Raw genomic sequence first — 18,054 nt, 5'->3', positions numbered from 1 at the left:
GAAATAATTAACAAGAGGGGTTGCCCCCCTTCTCAGTATATCATTATTTAAGCTAATGTTTGACTTTTTGTTCCAATTATTTAAGAATGAATTTTGGCACGCAAGGACCTTTTAATTAGGATAATAAGCTTTTTAAAAATTCAAAACACTTTAGCATAAATTGCGAGGTACCAAGGTGGGGGCAACCCACTCATATACGTAATAACAGCCAAAAGCAAATTCCGAGAGAAATTTCCGTTTCGGTTATAAAAAACCTACACTGGGTCCAGGAGGAAAAGAATGGTCAGTGGGAGGGAGTATTTTTTCGTTGAGCTGCGAGCCGGATTTTACAGAATTAAAACAAACATCAGAAATTACATGATTTTTTTCCAATTTGTAAAGCAGAAAGCAAAAAGGGTCATATAAATTTAAAAGACACATAATTCATATCGTAAAAGCAGAATATTATACCTTCATCAACATCGCAATCTTTTCACTAATGTTTCAATTTTATCCCGTTTCATTGATAACGACTCCCAAAACACAAGGGTCACTTAGTTAGAACATTACAAAGTTCTTTTTAACTACTAAATAGCAATTCATCGTGAAGAGAGAGGTGTTTAGAAGTGTTTGCTGGTGTCTAACAAGCTATAGAAGAGTGAAGTGTTTAGGAGAGGGGGAAACACCCTTCATATATCAGAAAAGGATAAAGCTGTGCAACTTGCCCCTATTGTTTAATCATACTATTCGTTTTTGAAATGGTGACAGAATTTATAGCTAAAGGTAGACCACTCAACATCGGATTGAAAGATCGTCGGTTCCAACACATTCTTTGATTTTAGTAAAAATAAAAAAAGAAACAGTTATGATATTGAAGTTTAACATAAAATAATACAAAACAAATAAATAAATAACAGTTATATTTTTTTCCTATTGTAGATGGCGGCGGCGGAGTTTTTAAATTTTTTTTACTGCAGCAGCAGTAACATTACTTACAAAAAAATTTATTAGCTTACTGTGTGCCTATATTATTTTCCTTTCAATTGGTTTCCAGGCTTTTAGAAGCTTTTCCTGTTGATTAACATTTGTGAACTGGTACTTTATGAGACTTGTCTTTGTTCTTAACTTATTTTACTTGGTTTAAAACTCAGTGTTTATTAAACATCAGTGTAGCCTACCCCACAAAACATTGGTGTTTTGTTATATTTTGTTAATATCTGTGTTTAGTGACATTTTGCTGACCCAATCCTGAACGACGCAGACAAATCTTTGACCAGTAAGCAATATTTTTTATATTTTAATCTTTGGGCTTAGTTTAAGATTTCCTGATTAGGATATCTCTAGGTCAGTCTATCAACAGGTGTGATTAGGCCTAGGCAAGGGCTTTGGGAGGGTGAGTTTCCCCAAAATAATGTGGAATAAAATTTATTAAATATCCCATGCATCTTGAATCTGGATATGGACCCTTTTGCCCCCGCCCCCCAATAAAAAGGCTTGACATTTACCACTTAGCCAAGGATTTTAAATTTGAAAAAAATAACCTGGAATCAAATGGTAGGCTAAATTTCTTTGATTCGAATCTAATTTGAGTATTGTAGCCTAAGTAACAAGGTGTAGACTAGGCTATTGTTGTAAGAGGTAAATGAGGTAAAAATTGTTTTCTCAAATTGTGTCCTTATCATATGCCCAAGTTCTAGGCTAATGCTATCTGTTCCTACAACAAATTAAAGCCAGGTAACAAGAAATTTAGATACAAATTTATAGTGTTAAGCTGAACCTGGTTTATTAAACTAGTTTGATGCAATTGGTGAGATAACAATAATGTTTAGAGATACTGCTGAATTACCAAACCAAATAAAACAAATCTTGGTAGGCTAAGTGTAGACTTCTTTTTAATACTGTTCAACAAATTAGCTGAACATATCACTTCATTTCTTATTTAGTTTTTGTTCTAACATATAGATATCAAGTGTAGCTAACTGTATATATCTTTTTAATACTCTGTGACAACTTAGCCAAACATATCAATTCACTTCTTGTTTATTTTTGGGTCCAAATATATTAATCATTGTACTTGGAAATTCAATTTTAATACATTTATGGAACCTTCACAAGAATATATTTTTATTTTAAATTACACACAACAATTTTTCTAAGATTTAGGCTATAAATTGTTGAATGAATCAAGTGATGAAAATGGATTATACAACTTTTACACAGCACATCTACAATGAAATAATAGCCTAAGTTTTAAACTAATGTTTTAACTGTTTCCTATAGCCTAGCCTACCTAAAAAATGGGAAAATTGTAGTATTTTTAAAGGGAGGCCTAAAAAAGGCTTAAAATTGAATCCCCAAGTAAATTTATTACTTTGTACCAGAAGAGAAAAAAAAACAATGGGAGATTTGTTTAGGCTAGTTCTCATTATAATTTACTTTGGTATTAGAGAAGACTTGGGACTATAGAAAAGGAGACATGTAGGAAAAAGGCAATTCTTATTTCATAATATGCACAAAACATTTACCCCAAAACCACTAATGTGCAGATATTTATCCCAAACTATATTCCATGTGTCACTCTTGTTTTAAGTGTGCACTCATAAATAGAATGAGTACAGAAACAAAAACATAAATAAAATTGGCTAGCCTATGTATATTTTTATCAAAGGGGAGGGGGTTGTGCACAGTAGAAGTTCCTTCAAAATGCGTTAATTTCAATTTTTCTAGATAGGCTAGGCGCATAAATAAATGTAGACCAACATCAATTTTTTTTAACCAAAGGTTCCTATCCATCCATTAGGGAGGGAAATAAGAAAAATTAGAGATGTGAAGCATTTTCTTGAAAACACTTGGATGGTCAATTATGGATATTAATCTTTGATTATTGTCTCATTTGGTCCAAAATGAGAATAATGGTGCAATATTACTATTATAATTTTATCACCACAAGCCTATTATAACTGCTCAAGCATTCTATTACCATAACATAAGATGGTTTTAGCAATTCTTATTTAATCAAAAAAATATTTTTTTCATTTTTTGGGATGTCTGCTGTATATCTACAACAGATTATATCTGCTGTAGGGCAAGAATAGCCTACATGGGATTTTTTGCTATATAAAAGTTGAAAATTTTTATTTGATTCAGTGTACATTACAAGCTAAATTTCTTGCTTTTCATAAACTTTTTTACTTTAAAATTATAATGCTGTTTTTGTACAGCTTACCTGGGACATTTTTGTTTTATATAGCCTTGAATGTTAAATTTTTTTGTAGGGGTGGAGGGTGGTAGGATAAATGATGGGCTGTTAACCAGGGATATGAACAAGCTTCTCAAAATATGATTTGACTGTCAATGAAAATGTCTTGACTTGCTTTATGCACCAATGTTTGGAAATGATAAGCTTACAATTAGTGCTATTGACTATTTAACTGTATAATCCTATTGACTGTTGAGACAACAGTTTTTACTTCATAGTATGAAGAAATTTTTTTTAAGGTGCATCCACTGTGCATCAATAACATATTAAGAAGATTCAATTCTTCATTTTCTTTAAGGAAGAGTGTACTCATCACTTATTTTAGTGCCTATTCTATAGTTATAGTTTTACAATTGTCAGCTTATATTCAAGCTTTTTGTAGTATGCAACTTTATTGCTTAAAGTTGCTTGGTGTTTAGTGTGTGGGGGATATATATTGAAAATAGTCTAAACTTTTCTAGGTTGCTCTTCTTGTTGAAGCTTACCTCAATTTTGAAGTTGGCAGAGCTTGTAATTGATTGAGCTAACCAGGATCATTTTGGGAAGGTGCCAATATGCTTACAATCTTTTCTAACTTGTACTTTTGTGTATTTGTTCTTAGCATAAACTCATGTCATCCAGTTAAGTAGTTACAAATTAATTATTTCATTAATACTAATTTCTTGATATAACTATTGGTATGGTAATTGACTATCAGATAATTTCATATAATAACAAAAGATTATTTACACCACAACTATCCATTCTGTTCTAAAGTTCCTTTGAATCATCTGATAATTTGAATGATTTCCAGAATTCTATTTCTCAAAATATATATCTTCCATACATTTTTATGCTTCTTCAAAACATATGTTAAATACCTTTATTCCCACTATTTATTGAGTTGTGCCATTCTTGACCAATTTTTTACTATGTTATAATGTAATCTTCATAACATCTACCAAGTCAGAGTTGAATATTTTGAAACCAGTTATTGTAATCAAACAATCCACATGTAATGAAATAATATATCACTGACACTATAAAAACAACATAAAGAAAAACAACCATAGGCACATAGAAAGTTAGACAAAAAAAAGTAGATTTGCATCGTCAACATAATGAAATTTTTTTATTAGCCTAATTCTTGATAGAATATTTTTGCCTTATACATCCTTTTTTGCTTAAGGAATAAATGTCTACTTTGTAATTTTAATTTGAGCATAAGACTACCTAAAATTTTCATTTAAGATTGTTCTATTTCTTTTTCAAATGTAGGAAGTATTTTCATCAAAAAGGGAATTGAAATCATTCTGTTTTATAATTTGTACCAGCATTCCTAGAACACTAAACCTATACCTTTCCCCCTGAAGAGTTTTGGGGTTGCAAAAGATTAGGCATGGGGTTTAGGAACCACTCAAAGCTTTATATACAAGTAAAACTTATTTTATTGCTAGTTTTTCTTTGGATTATAGTCTAGAGATGCTTATATTCAGACGTTTACCTGGTATTTAAGGAGTTTATATTTTTCTTACAAAGTATATTTTTTGGCCCTTTCTGCTGTAGAAGGTGAATCACTGTCAGCTTGTAGCCAAGCTATTGGTTATTATTACATAGTATTGGATAAAACTGTAAAAGAAAATAGGGCTTTGTTAGTACAATGGGATATTATAAACCAAAACATTCATATGTTTTAATTCTTATAAGATTAAAAATTTCATGTGCATCACATTTGAGTAGCATCATATATGCATTGTCAGCACACCTTTGGGTACACTGACAGCTCAATTATTTTTAACACTACAAAATGTTGTGTTCAGATAAAACTGTTGTAAGACATTAGTTTTAGTTTCTCTTCTGTTCTTATTTTAAATTTTTTCTTTGGCAAGTATGCTGTTTAAGATTTTATGTTGTGTGGATATTTTTTTTTATTTTCTTAGGTCTCCTTATGTTACCTTTCTTGGGGGAATTCTCTTTTCTAATTTATATACAAACCTTTCTCTTTGTTTTATCTTATTCTAATAATGCTAATTCTGTTTCATTTCTTTTTTTCAGGTGCTTCATCTAAAGTGTTATTGACAGTTTTTAGTCCTAGGTTTGGATAATCTTACTAATCAGTTTTCACATTTGCAGCTTCTTAGGGATATTTTAAGGCTTTTTAGGTTACAATATTGTGAGAAAGAAGACACTTTCTCTTAGTCAACAGGGAATTAGACAGCAATTGCAATGGTATCACAAGAACGAAAGAAGAAACTTAGGGAGAAGGAAAGGTATGACAGTCGAGCTAAACAGGTTGCTGGCAAAAAGAAGGAGTACTATGGGAAAAACAAGGATGTTCTCAAATTGAGTGCCAAAATCAGATTTCAGCAGGATGAGAAAGCAGCTGCTATAAAAAAACGTCGAGTTTTAAAACGATATAACAATGACGAGGAGTTTCGTCACAATTGCATCAATTCATCATCAGAGCATGTGAAGGACAAATACAGAAATGATGAGGCTTATCGCTTGAGGTCTATCAAGTCTGCATCAATGAAGAGAAACATCAAATACAGAGATAATGAAGAGTATCGTCAGAATTATGTCAAGTCAGCATCAGAACGTGTAAAGGATAGATACAAAAATGATGAGACCTATCGCTTGAGGTCTATCAAGTCTGCATCAATGAAGAGAAACATCAAATACAGAGATAATGAAGAGTATCGTCAGAATTATGTCAAGTCAGCATCAGAACGTGTAAAGGATAGATACAAAAATGATGAGACCTATCGCTTGAGGTCTATCAAGTCTGCATCAATGAAGAGAAACATCAAATACAGAGATAATGAAGAGTATCGTCAGAATTATGTCAAGTCAGCATCAGAACGTGTAAAGGATAGATACAAAAATGATGAGACTTATCGCCTGAGGGCTATCAAGTCTGCATCAATCCGGAGAAACATCAAATATAGAGAAAATGAAGAGTTTCGTCGAAATTACATCAAATCGGTCTCTTTGAAACAAATAAGCAAATACAGGAATGATGAAATGTATCAAAGAAATCACATTGATAAGGTTACTGCTTACAATATGTTGAAAAGATACAGAGGAATTGATTTTTCTCGTAAGGAACAGAGGAGAAAAACATCAAACAAAGTTATCAAATTCTATAAGAATTTTTACAGAAGCCGCAGGTTGACGAAAAAACATGAGGAAACATCCTCATATCACTCAACTCTGCCTGAACTAGCAATGAGATGTACACAAAAAAAAAGGAAAATTTATGCTTCAAATAAGGTAAAGAAAAGTCAGAGCCAAGCACAAACCAGTGCCAAGTCTTTCGATATGTCCTGCTTCATAAGCCAGTCAAACCACAATTCGGTTCTGGCTAATAACAGGCAATCCAGATTCTTTGCGAGAAATTATAGACAAAGGTGGGCATATAGGTCCAGGACTGTAATAAAAATGAACTCAGATTTAGAAAATTTGAATACCATCTTTGATATGTACAAAAAAAATAAGAGAAAGTATTCAATCATTGAACTTAAGCTACTGCTAGAAAAGGCTAACGCAGTCATTAACATATCATCAAATTCACTAGCAAAGCTACATGCAAGCATTCACAAGCAGTGCTCAAAATTTATGGAGCATCTACCAAAATCAGATTATGTCCCTGATGTAGAAGAATTCACCCGTGCAATGGGAAATGTCATGGAACATTCTGTGTATAATGAAGCTTATCATCTCGAATCAGTGTATAAAATCTTTGAAGTCAACCATTGTTTGAGATGTGGTCACACTGGTGACCTTTACACTGCAATTCCAATTGACGAGGAAGGAAAAGCAGTATTTTTCGATTATGGTAATAATCAAGCTGTGGAAGTTGGTAATAGATGCTTTTGTGTGACGACAACACAAAACGAGCAAGATAATGAAACTGGGCACAGCTTTCCTAATTTTGTATCTCCTTTTTTCAAAAGGTTAGTTGAAGGATCAGAATCGCAGTCTTCTACCAAGTTTGATGATGAAGAATGGAATACTAACATACAAAGTAAAATTCTCATTGATATTTGCCAAAGATATAATGTAAAGGAATTGAATAAAAATACTGATGAGAGTAGGACCACCGAAAAAAATTCTGCTGTCACAAGTCGGTTGGCAGACAGAAATCACCCATTTAAATGGAAATGTCACCGAGATCTCTGCAAATATGAGCCAATTGACATTGAAATGTGTCATATCCTCTTTTGCACAATTTCCGAAATGAACAAAGAAGATTCGTTAACGGATTCCCTTGTTGAATTGTATTTGGATAAATTCAATTATTGCACAAACCAGTTAATTCACCCAGACAAAATGGGACATTCAATTTATTGTCACCCATGCAATGGATGTTACAGCTTCCTTCGTGCTCTACGAGCATTGGCGCCACATTTTCCTGTTCTAGCAAACTTTGTTAGAAGCTTGTACAAGGCAATAGAAAAATGCAGACTCATTAGAGATGTGAAAACAATTAGGAGCAAAGGTAGTATTGCACAATTAAGATCCATAGTAGAAGCTGCAATTTCAAAACTGAGGATGAAAAACTTAACAATGTTTCTGGAGCCTATGCCTCCTCGGGTATCTACAGAAGAATCGGAAATTATGAATATCTTTGGGAAAAATATTATGAAAGTAGCTGAAATAAGAGACGAATACCCATCAGTTCCTTGTGATTGTTGCGAGCAGTTAAAACTGCCAAATGAGGTAAAAGTTCTCGGCTCTTTTTCGAAGCGAAAGGGCTTTGATTATATGACCCAAATTATTCAAGAAGAAACTTATAAGTATGTACCTAAAGAAGAGAGCGATGATCTCCAAATGTCAATTGACTGGATGGAGTACTTATTGGAAACATTCAAGCTGTGTGAATATTGTGCAGGAAAAATGCTCTCAAATAAGGAAAATGTACGTTCTGTTGGAAATAACCTTAACGTCCAAGCAACTCCAGATTGCATCAAGAATTTGAATAAATTTGAACTGGCACTGATAAGATTTGTCATGCCATGTCTTACTGTTGTTAGACTTGGACAAGTTATGGGATCAAAAAGACCTGCAAACGAATTGACAGAGGCTCTTAAAGGAAGAATTGTATATCTACCCGTAGATGTTCAAGCAAATGCGGATGTACAACCAGACAAGTTGCTCAACATTGACAGCTTTGTGATACTTGTCAACGGTCAACCAACCTATAATAAAAATGTTTGGACAGCACTTATTGATTTGAGGAAAATACATAAAGCACTAATTTGGTTGAAAGAAAACAATATGGTGTACAGGAACATCAAAGCATACACACTAGAGGAGTTGCAAGAGATTCTTGAGAGTCGTTTATTAGAAAAAGAAAAGGGACAAGAGCAAACTTATGAAATACCAGAGGGAGCAATATTAGAAAAACTTACAAATGATGCCAAATCACACTTAGTAGAGCATTTCTCTATACAACCACTAGACTCGTCAGTACCGAAAGACTTTATAGATGACTTCAAGAACAATAAAAACATTGAAAATGACCAATTTCAATTGAAAAGATTACATGGTTTAGGGGAGGATCTATTTCAAGAGGAATTGGACATCAAAGCATTTCCAAATCTCTTCCCTGATGGCAAAAACCATATGCGGGACATGGCCCGTCAGTTTTCGATGCGAAATGCAGACTACATCAAAGGGCGTCTTCTTAGTAGACACCCACAGTTCCGTTTAGATAAAAACTATCTATTTCACAACTTTCAACATCAAGAGTTGTCTTACTTTTGTAACAGTGTTGCACATATGATTAGGACTGTCAGGCCTAATCAAAGTGCAAAAGATTTTCTGGATCGAGTTCGACACAGAGACGGTGAAATGGAAACGTCAATTTTTTCAGTCCAGTCAAAAGTGAGAGGATCTCGACAATATTTTCATGCTTTGGCGGGAAAAGTCAAGTCTATGATAGAGCAAGAAGGGCCACCAACGTTATTTATTACAGCCTCTTGTGCAGAATGGTATTCTCCAGAATTCATAAAACATTTACGTGACATCAACAGTCATGTGGTTGGTGTCGATAAAATGACACCAGCTGAATTAACAGCAATGGACCCTGTGTCTGTGGCTATACATTTCCACAAAAAATGGAGGGCCATATTCAACAACCTTATCTGTGCAAAGTTGAATCCTGTCTTTGGTAAAATCAAGGATTACTTTTGGCGAATTGAATACCAAACGAGAGGTGCTCCACATGTGCATTGCATTCTCTGGGTAGAAGATGCACCAGTCATTGGAAAATCATCACTGGATGAAGTTACAAGGTACATTGATAGCATTATCACATGCCAATTTCCTGATAAACTATTGAGTCCAACCCTGCACAAACTCGTTGTCGATCACCAGATGCACCGCTGCAACAAATACTGCCAACGGAAATTCAAAAGAAATTCAGGCAAATGGATTAGTTATTGCAGATTCGGCTTTCCTCGCCCTTCTAAAACACAAACTGAAGTCCATGATGTGATTGATTGTTTGGCTCATGGGACAAACCGCCAAAAACCAAGAAAGAGGATCTATGACATTGCTCGTACAGATAAGGAGAGGTACATCAATGATTACAATCCCTCATTGTTATTGGCCAATTTGTCAAATGTAGATGTTCAATATATTGGCCATATCGGCTCCAAGTTGCCATACTATATAACAGACTACATGACGAAAGGTGAGAAGTCAGAAATTGATGAGATGTGGGAAGAAGTGAATAATGCGTACAAAGGTCTGGGCCCACGAGCAATGTCTTTTCTATTAAACTCAGTTAAAACGCGTCAAGTTGGAGCAGTAGAGGCGGCAGATAGGCTTCTTGGCACAAAATTGTACAGTTTCTCAAGACAATTCAGATTTGTGGATTTATCGAAGGTGACAGAACTAAAAAGGACACTTAAACCATTCAAGGAATTGGAAGTCATTGCAAGTAAGGATCCCCAAAGTTCGGATCTGTATGTTGCCCACTGGGTAGCTGATGTTTATCCAAATAGGCCAGAGCATATGGAGCACATGAGTCTATATGAGCTGCTGTCTTGGCATGAACGCGAACGACGGGGCAATGATGAAAAAATGTTACTGCAAACAGGTTCGTTTTTTTTAAGACGACGCACTCAAAAACCATATATCATACAGCACAAAAAGGCCAATCCTTTGGAATCCGACGAGAAGAAAGAACAGTATTACGGTATGCTGTTGAAATTGTTCAAGCCATGGAGAAATGAACGCGATATTCTGGTTAATGACTTCAACAACTTTGAAACATATTGCATTGAAAGTGAAAAATATCCAGCCATGGTAGCCTATCATGAGAAACTGGTAAATAAAACCACATGCGATGCCGAATTTGAGACAAGAGTACGCCAGCGAGCCACGGAAATTCAGGCTACTGAAATGAATGACTTAACTGATGGGCAACATGAGATTGATGATCCAAATAACGCTATACAAGGAGAGATTATTGATAGAGCAGCTGATGCTATGGAAGATTTAGTCAATGCGAATAGACAGCTACTAGAGTCAATCACAAGTGAAGAGTTGTCAAATGACTTCAATTCCCTTAATTTAGATCAGAAGAGAATTGTAGACAGAATTATAGGCAACATAAAAAATGGCAGCAATGATAAGCCTATCAGACTGATAGTGTCTGGCTTTGGGGGAACTGGGAAGTCACGAGTAATTAGTGTACTTAGAAGGTTCATTTGTCAGGAGTTCGTGAGGGAGGAATGTCCAGTTGTTGTTATGGCCCCAACTGGACTTGCTGCTCATAGTATAAAGGGTGTTACCATTCATCGATGCTTAAGCCTGCCAGTTGACCAGCAGACAACTGCAAAGTATTCATCTTTATCCACCGAACAATTGCTGACATTAAGAAAAACCCTTGGACGAACTCGACTTTTCATTATAGATGAAATAAGTATGGTCTCGTCTCTTATGCTGATGTATATTCATTTGCGCTTGACGGAAATTAAATCTACTAATTTCCCAATGGGAAATGCCAACTTTGTTCTCTTTGGAGATTTCCTTCAATTGAGGCCTGTGTCGGCAAATCCACCGTTTATTCCTCTTACTCGTCTAGAAATCCGAAATAGACTTGGATCCATGGGATCCTTTAATCTATGGCATGAATTTGAGTATGATGAGCTGACAATCAACATGAGGCAAAAAAATGACAAGCCATATGCGGATACACTTGCAAACATAAGGCTTGGAAATTGTGAAGAACAGCATCTCCAGTGTCTTTCTACACGGAAATTTGGATGCATGTCGCGAGCCACCTCAGAAGAAATTACCAAATTATATTGTAATTTGTGTAAGGAAGGGAAAGTGCCGGTTATTTTGATGCCCACAAACGACGACTGTAGGCTAATAAACAACACACTGCTAAAGGAAACGAGCTCGAAACATGTTACACTGACTGCCATTGATTGTCTTTCTTCGGTGGTCAGAAATAAAAGAATTGAAGAAGAAGCAGCAAAAAGTGTTTCAAGCTTTGCAGATGACTGCAAACGAACAGCTGGTGCATTAACAACATTGGTACTATCAATTGGTGCACGAGTAATGCTTCAAAGAAACATTGCAGTGGATAAAGGCTTAGTAAACGGATCCATGGGCTACGTCAAAGAGTTTAAAAGTATACCATCTGGTGAAATAGTTAGTGTTTTGGTACAATTTGATGGTCAAGATCAGTTGACAAGCATAGGCCGTGCTACAGTTCGATTTGAAGCGCTCAAAGAGGTTTATTATACTAGAAAACAGTTTCCATTGCAACTAGCATTTGCAATTACTATTCACAAGTCTCAAGGCCTCAGCCTGGAATGTGCTATCGTCGATGCAGGAAGTCGTTGCTTTGGACCGGGGATGATTTATGTTGCATTATCCAGAGTTACCACTAGCGCAGGGCTGCATCTTGTGGAACTTGATCCAAGTAAAATTATTGCTGACATGGAAGCAATCTCAGAGTATAATCGTCTTAGGAGTAGTTATAGACCTGACCTTCCATTATTGAGAATCATCCAAACACCCACAACTAATTTGAATGAGGACGTCGTGGAAATAGGTAGCATAGGAGATGTTTATCCGAAAATGAAGAAAAATGTCGAACATGCAATCATTGGAAAAGGGGAAAAAAGAAAGCCAGCAATAGAAGATTCGTTTCCAAATAAGACAAAAAGCCGAAAAACAATGTCTATAACAAATGAAGTAAGATCAAACGCTACGATATTACCAACGAAAGGTGATAGCGTTATCCTAGGTATTGAAGGCAACAAGAAACGATCCAACCAAAAGCAGCTCTACCAAAGGGGTATTGGTGCAGGAAGAAAAGGTTTCCAAAACAGAGATGGTGTTTCATGCTATGCAAACTCTGCAGTTCAGTGCGTTTTCAGCTTACACAGAATACTTTTTGATAGGCTGCAAAATTCACAAGGCAACGTTGCAACTGAAATTTTACGGCTAGCAGTGTCGTCCCTTGACAAGATAGAGTCAACAGTCCAGCTAAGATCATTGCTGCCGACTGTGTATGGATTTGTTGAGGACGAACAGCAGTCACTCTGCGAGTTTTGGGAAGCTTTGTTTAGAAGTATGGATGAAGAAAACTCGGAAACAAGCACAACAACTGCCCTCAGTCCTCTTAGTAGACTATTTCAGTTCAAGAATCATAAATTTTTGGCTTGTCACCGCTGTAACTGGAGCCAAATAGATGATAATATGACAAATGGAAAAGTGTGCTATTTTCCAGTTCCAGGAGTTCTGAATCCCGATGCACCCGCTCATGAAGAGGTTGTTGAGACATCGGACATTCAATTTAGTGAAGTGTTAAGTCCATATCCTGTTGGAAAATTTTGCCCAAATGAACATCAACTAACATCACACACAGTTTTTACTGAAATGCCGCAGTTTCTTGCGATTAACTTGGACAGGAGTGCAATGACACATAAAATTACGAGAAGAATAATTGGTTTTGAGCCAGATCACATTTTGTTGGAAAGCACAATGAGTGAGGTCATATCAGACGTTAGCTACAATGATATCGTCGTATCTTTGGAGCGATATAGAGCTATTGCCATTGTTGTTCATACAGGTATTAATTTCAACTCTGGTCACTATTACGTTTACAGGCGAACGTTGGAAGGCACATGGTGTCTCTGCGATGATTCAAATGTGAAATTGATGGGAAAGCAAGCAATGGACTGCTCAGGTATGACTTTTGCTGTTCTTCAAAGATGTAGCTAATCTTTTTTTGTCTATGTTTTAATCTAAATTATACATAAATGAAATATAACATAAGGGATCATATTTTAAAGTGATTTTAACTTGTTTTTTTTTCAAGTTTGGAATTAAAGTACACTTAAGTGAATTCTAGCTTTTGCACTAAATACTAACATCTCAGAAACATTCACCTGCTTCTAGTCTCTCTCTAGATACTTCATAGAAAATTATTATTTTTTATTTTTAAATCAGTAGGGAATTTATATTGATTTTTAAGACGATGTGGTAGTATAAACTAAAGACTGAAGTAACATTTGTATATGAATGAACTTTACATTGGTTTAAAATGAAAATGCTGGTTGGTTAGATACACTAGAAGCTGGAATCATAGCTGATAGTGAACCAAAGGTACACCAGCACACCAGGAAAACTTGACGTGGAAGCCTTGTACCTGGGCACCACGAATAAGACTGCTGGCTGGTTACATACACTTGAAGCTAAAATCTTAGCTGATGGTGAACCAAAGGCACGCCAGCACACCTGAAAAACTTGGTGTGGTAGCCCTGTGCCTTGGGCACCACATTATGGATTTGACCCGGGTTAGCCTGGATAACAAATCCATACATTTTTCTCCCCCGGTGCATCTTAATTCATTCCGTTTCGAATTTTAATTTGGAAATTGTAATGAAATTAGGATCACCATCAGCGACGCCTCCTCGTTGGCGGGGGAGGGGCAACAGAATGGAGTTGAACATATTATTCAATAGTCACAAGCAGGTGCGCGTATGTTCTCCAGTGTTTTCACGTGGAATTAAGCTTTGTTTAAATAATAGATACATTTTGAATTCGCGACACAAATATCGAAAATAATGGAGAAGATATGGGCATTCACATTAAAATTGAGAATTTTCATGTTCAGAGTGAACGGCCGCGTCAACCTGCGAAACTTGGTTCTCTAACACGTTTCTAATGTGTTAGTCTTTTCAATTGTTTTTTTAAGAGGCCTAAGTCAATAATTTCAAATAAAATTATGATTTTTTTAATGGGAAAGTTGTAAAGCATTGAATAGCTGTGAAAAATGTTCACAACAAAATGTTGTGAAAAAAACATTTACTCCTTTACATTATTTGGGAATGTTGCGAATTCATCAACGAAAGTGTTTAACTCCATTCTGGCAAAGTTCGCTGAATTAAACTGATTTCTTAGTTGTTTATAAACTGACCTCTACTTCTAGGGTGAAACTTCGATTTGGCTAACACAGGATGACTGCAATTCCCATAATAGTGGCCAACTGAGGTCAACTGTTGAGATATCCGGGGCCCGAAATTACTCAAACATAATTTGGAAATCATAATTTTAAATATAGCCTTATTGCCATTCTCATCTGTGCACACTTAATTATACATATTGTTTGTTTTGTTTTTGTTTTTTAAGCTGGAAAAATAAAACCTATGATTTAGAATGTATCTAAGGAAACAACCAATGCGTTATTGTAGAATAGTTAATATTATTATTTTACACTTCTTTTTTTAACTTTTCAACTTTGTGCATATAGTTGAAACTATTTTCAACGCTTTCTGTACTATAAGAATGTTTCTTTTCATTTGAACTTTGATAATGGTACTTTAAACTTTTTTCTGTACTTAAAATTAACTTAATAAAATCAAACAGTTCGTGGTAACGAACTGTAGTAAGGAGCGATCCGGCTCAATAGTAACCAAAACTCTAAAAAATTGAATTTTGATATCAATAGCTACATCAAAAGAATCGCATTTTAATGCTGATTTTAAATATATAAGTTTCATCAAGTTTAGTCTTAGCCATCAAAAGTTACGAGCCTGAGAAAATTTGCCTTATTTAGGAAAATAGGGGGAAACACCCCCTAAAAGTCGTAGGATCTTAACGAAAATGACACCATCAGATTCAGCGTATCAAAGAACCCTACTGTAGAAGTTTCAAGCTCCTATCTACAAAAATGTGGAATTTTGCATTTTTTGCCCGAAGACAAATCACGGGTGCGTGTTTATTTGTTTGTTTTTTTTTTTTTTTTTTCCCAGGGGTCATCGTATCGACCAAGTGGTCCTAGAATGTCGCAAGAGGGCTCATTCTAACGGAAATGAAAAGTTCTAGTGCCCTTTTTAAGTGACCAAAAAAATTGGAGGGCATCTAGGCCCCCTCCCACGCACATTTTTTTCCCAAAGTCGACGGATCAAAATTTTGAGATAGCCATTTTGTTTAGCATAGTCGAAAATCATAATAACTATGTTTTTGGGGATGACTTGCTCCCCCACAGCCCCTGGGGGAGGGGTTGCAAGTTACAAACTTCAACCAGTGTTTACATATAATAATGGTTATTGGAAAGTGTACAGACGTTTTCAGGGGGATTTTTTTGGTTTTGGGGGTAGGGTTGAGGGAGGGGGCTATGTGGGAGGATCTTTCCTTGGAGAAATATGCCATGGGGGAAAAAAATTCAATGAAAAGGGCGCAGGACGAATCTGGTCACGTTAGAAAAAAATGTCAAATTAAGAGCTTAATATACAATGCTGGGTGTTCGGAGCCTCTCTATTATGGAGTATAATTTGAAAATAACACAACTATACGAGCGATAAAACATATATACCACAACCATAACTCAACTAACGAAAGAACTGCTAAGAGATAACACAACTATAAAGCGAAAACAGGTGAAAACTAACGGGAAAATAAACGAACTAAGAGGTGGAAGGGGCCCAGAGAAAAAATATAATCCTTTTTCAATTTTGAGCCTAACTTCCGCAAAGGAGTAATAATGTCAGAAGCCCCGAAATACCGAATTATTTTCTTTTCAAACACTTCGTGGTAAGGAACTGTAGTAAGGGGTGACCCGGCTCAATAGTAAACGAAACTCTAAAAAACGGAATTTTGATGCTAAAAGATACATCAAAAGATTCGAATTTTTACGCTGATTCTAAATATTAAGTTTCAATTAATTTAGTCTTTGTCATCAAAAGTTACGAGCCTGAGAAAATTTGCCCTATTTTGGAAAAAAGGGGGAAACATCCATTAAAAGTCACAGAATCTTAACGAAAATCACACTATCGCATTCGGTATATCAGAGAACTCTATAGCAAAAATTTCAAGCTCCTATCTAAAAAATGTGGAATTTTGTATTTTTTGCCAGAAGACAAATCACGGGTGTGTGTTTATTTATTTGTTTGTTTTTTTTTTGTTTTTTTCCCAGGGGTCGTCTTATCGACCAAGTGGTCCTAGGATGTCGCGAGAGGGCTCATTCTAACGGAAATGAAAAGTTCTAGTGCCCTTTTTAAGTGACCAAAAAATTGGAGGGCAAATAGGCCCCCTCCCATGCTCATTTTTTTCCAAAAGTCAACAGATTAAAATTTTAAGATAGCCATTTTGTTCAACATAGTCGAAAACCATAATAACTATGTCTTTGGGAATGACTTACTCCCCCACAATCCCTGAGGGAGGGGCTGCAAGTTACAAACTTTGACCAGTGTTTACATATAGTAATGGTTATTGGGAAGTGTACAGACGTTTTCATGGGGATTTTTTGGTTTGGGGGGTGGGGTTGATGGGAGAGGGCTTTGTGGGAGGATCTTTCCTTTGAGGAATGTGTCACGGGGGAAGAAAAATTCAATGAAAAGGGCGCAGGATTTTCTAGCATTACTATAAAAAAAACAATGAAAAAATAAACATGAAAACGTTTTTTCAAATGAAAGTAAGGAATAGCATTGAAATTTAAAACGAACAGAGATTATTACGCATATGAGGGGTTCTAAAAATACTTTAGCATAAAGAGCGAGGTATTCAGGAGGAGATAGATACCTCGCTCTTGATGCTAAAATATTTTTAGTGATTTCAACTATTTATTCTACGGCCTTTTTGATTCAGGGGTCATTCTTAAAGAATTGGGACAAAACTTACGATTTAGTGTAAAGAGCGAGGTATTAACGAGGGTACTAACCCCCTCGTACACATAATAAAAATATAAGAATATAAAAGTTTGTTACGTAAGTTAATTCTTAAGTTACGTATATTTTTTACTAATAAAAACGTTCGTTGAATATTAAAAGTTCTAGTAGCCTTTTTAAGTAACCGAAAAATTGGAGGGCAGCTAGGCCTCCTTCCCCACCCCTTATTTCTCAAAATCGTCTGATCAAAACTAAGAGAAAGCCATTTAGCCAAAAAAAAATTAATATACTAATTTCATTTCAATAATTTATGTGCGGAGAGCCAAAATCAAACATGCATTAATTCAAAAACGTTCAGAAATTAAATAAAAAAAACTAGTTTTTTTAACTGAAAGTAAGGAGCGACATTAAAACTTAAAACGAACAGAAATTACTCCGTATATGAAATGGGTTGTCCCCTCCGCAGTCCCACGCTCTTTACGCTAAAGTTTTTAATTGTTTTAAAAGGTAGAATTGTGGCAAAGAGTCAAACTTTAGCGTAAAGAGCGAGGGACTGCGGAGGGGACAACCCATTTCATATACGGAGTAATTTCTGTTCGTTTTAAGTTTTAATGTCGCTCCTTACTTTCAGTTAAAAAAACTAGTTTTTTTTATTTAATTCATAAAGGGCTACGAGTGAGATAAAAGTTGCTGATT

At 35.5% G+C, this 18,054-nt stretch overlaps 2 protein-coding genes across 3 annotated transcripts in view; one reads left to right on the top strand and one right to left on the bottom strand.

Annotated features, from left to right (window-relative positions):
- Positions 1–18,054, bottom strand: part of LOC136041582 (uncharacterized) — a 35,040-nt gene that overhangs the window by 9,157 nt on the left and 7,829 nt on the right. The window lies entirely within an intron of this gene.
- Positions 955–13,613, top strand: LOC136041587 (uncharacterized). The gene is made up of 2 exons (XM_065726283.1): positions 955–1,255; positions 3,700–13,613. Exon 2 carries the CDS (start codon positions 5,444–5,446, stop codon positions 13,469–13,471), a length of 8,028 nt encoding a protein of 2,675 aa, XP_065582355.1. The 5' UTR covers positions 955–1,255; positions 3,700–5,443; the 3' UTR covers positions 13,472–13,613.

The sequence above is a fragment of the Artemia franciscana genome, unplaced genomic scaffold (assembly GCF_032884065.1).
Source record: "Artemia franciscana unplaced genomic scaffold, ASM3288406v1 PGA_scaffold_30, whole genome shotgun sequence".
Lineage (NCBI taxonomy): Eukaryota > Metazoa > Arthropoda > Branchiopoda > Anostraca > Artemiidae > Artemia > Artemia franciscana.
This window is presented reverse-complemented; position numbering and strand designations above follow the sequence as displayed.

What these genes read in the sequence shown, in the direction of transcription:
- LOC136041587 (XM_065726283.1), top strand. Translation starts at nt 5,444, where the DNA reads ATGGTATCACAAGAACGAAAGAAGAAACTTAGGGAGAAGGAAAGGTAT.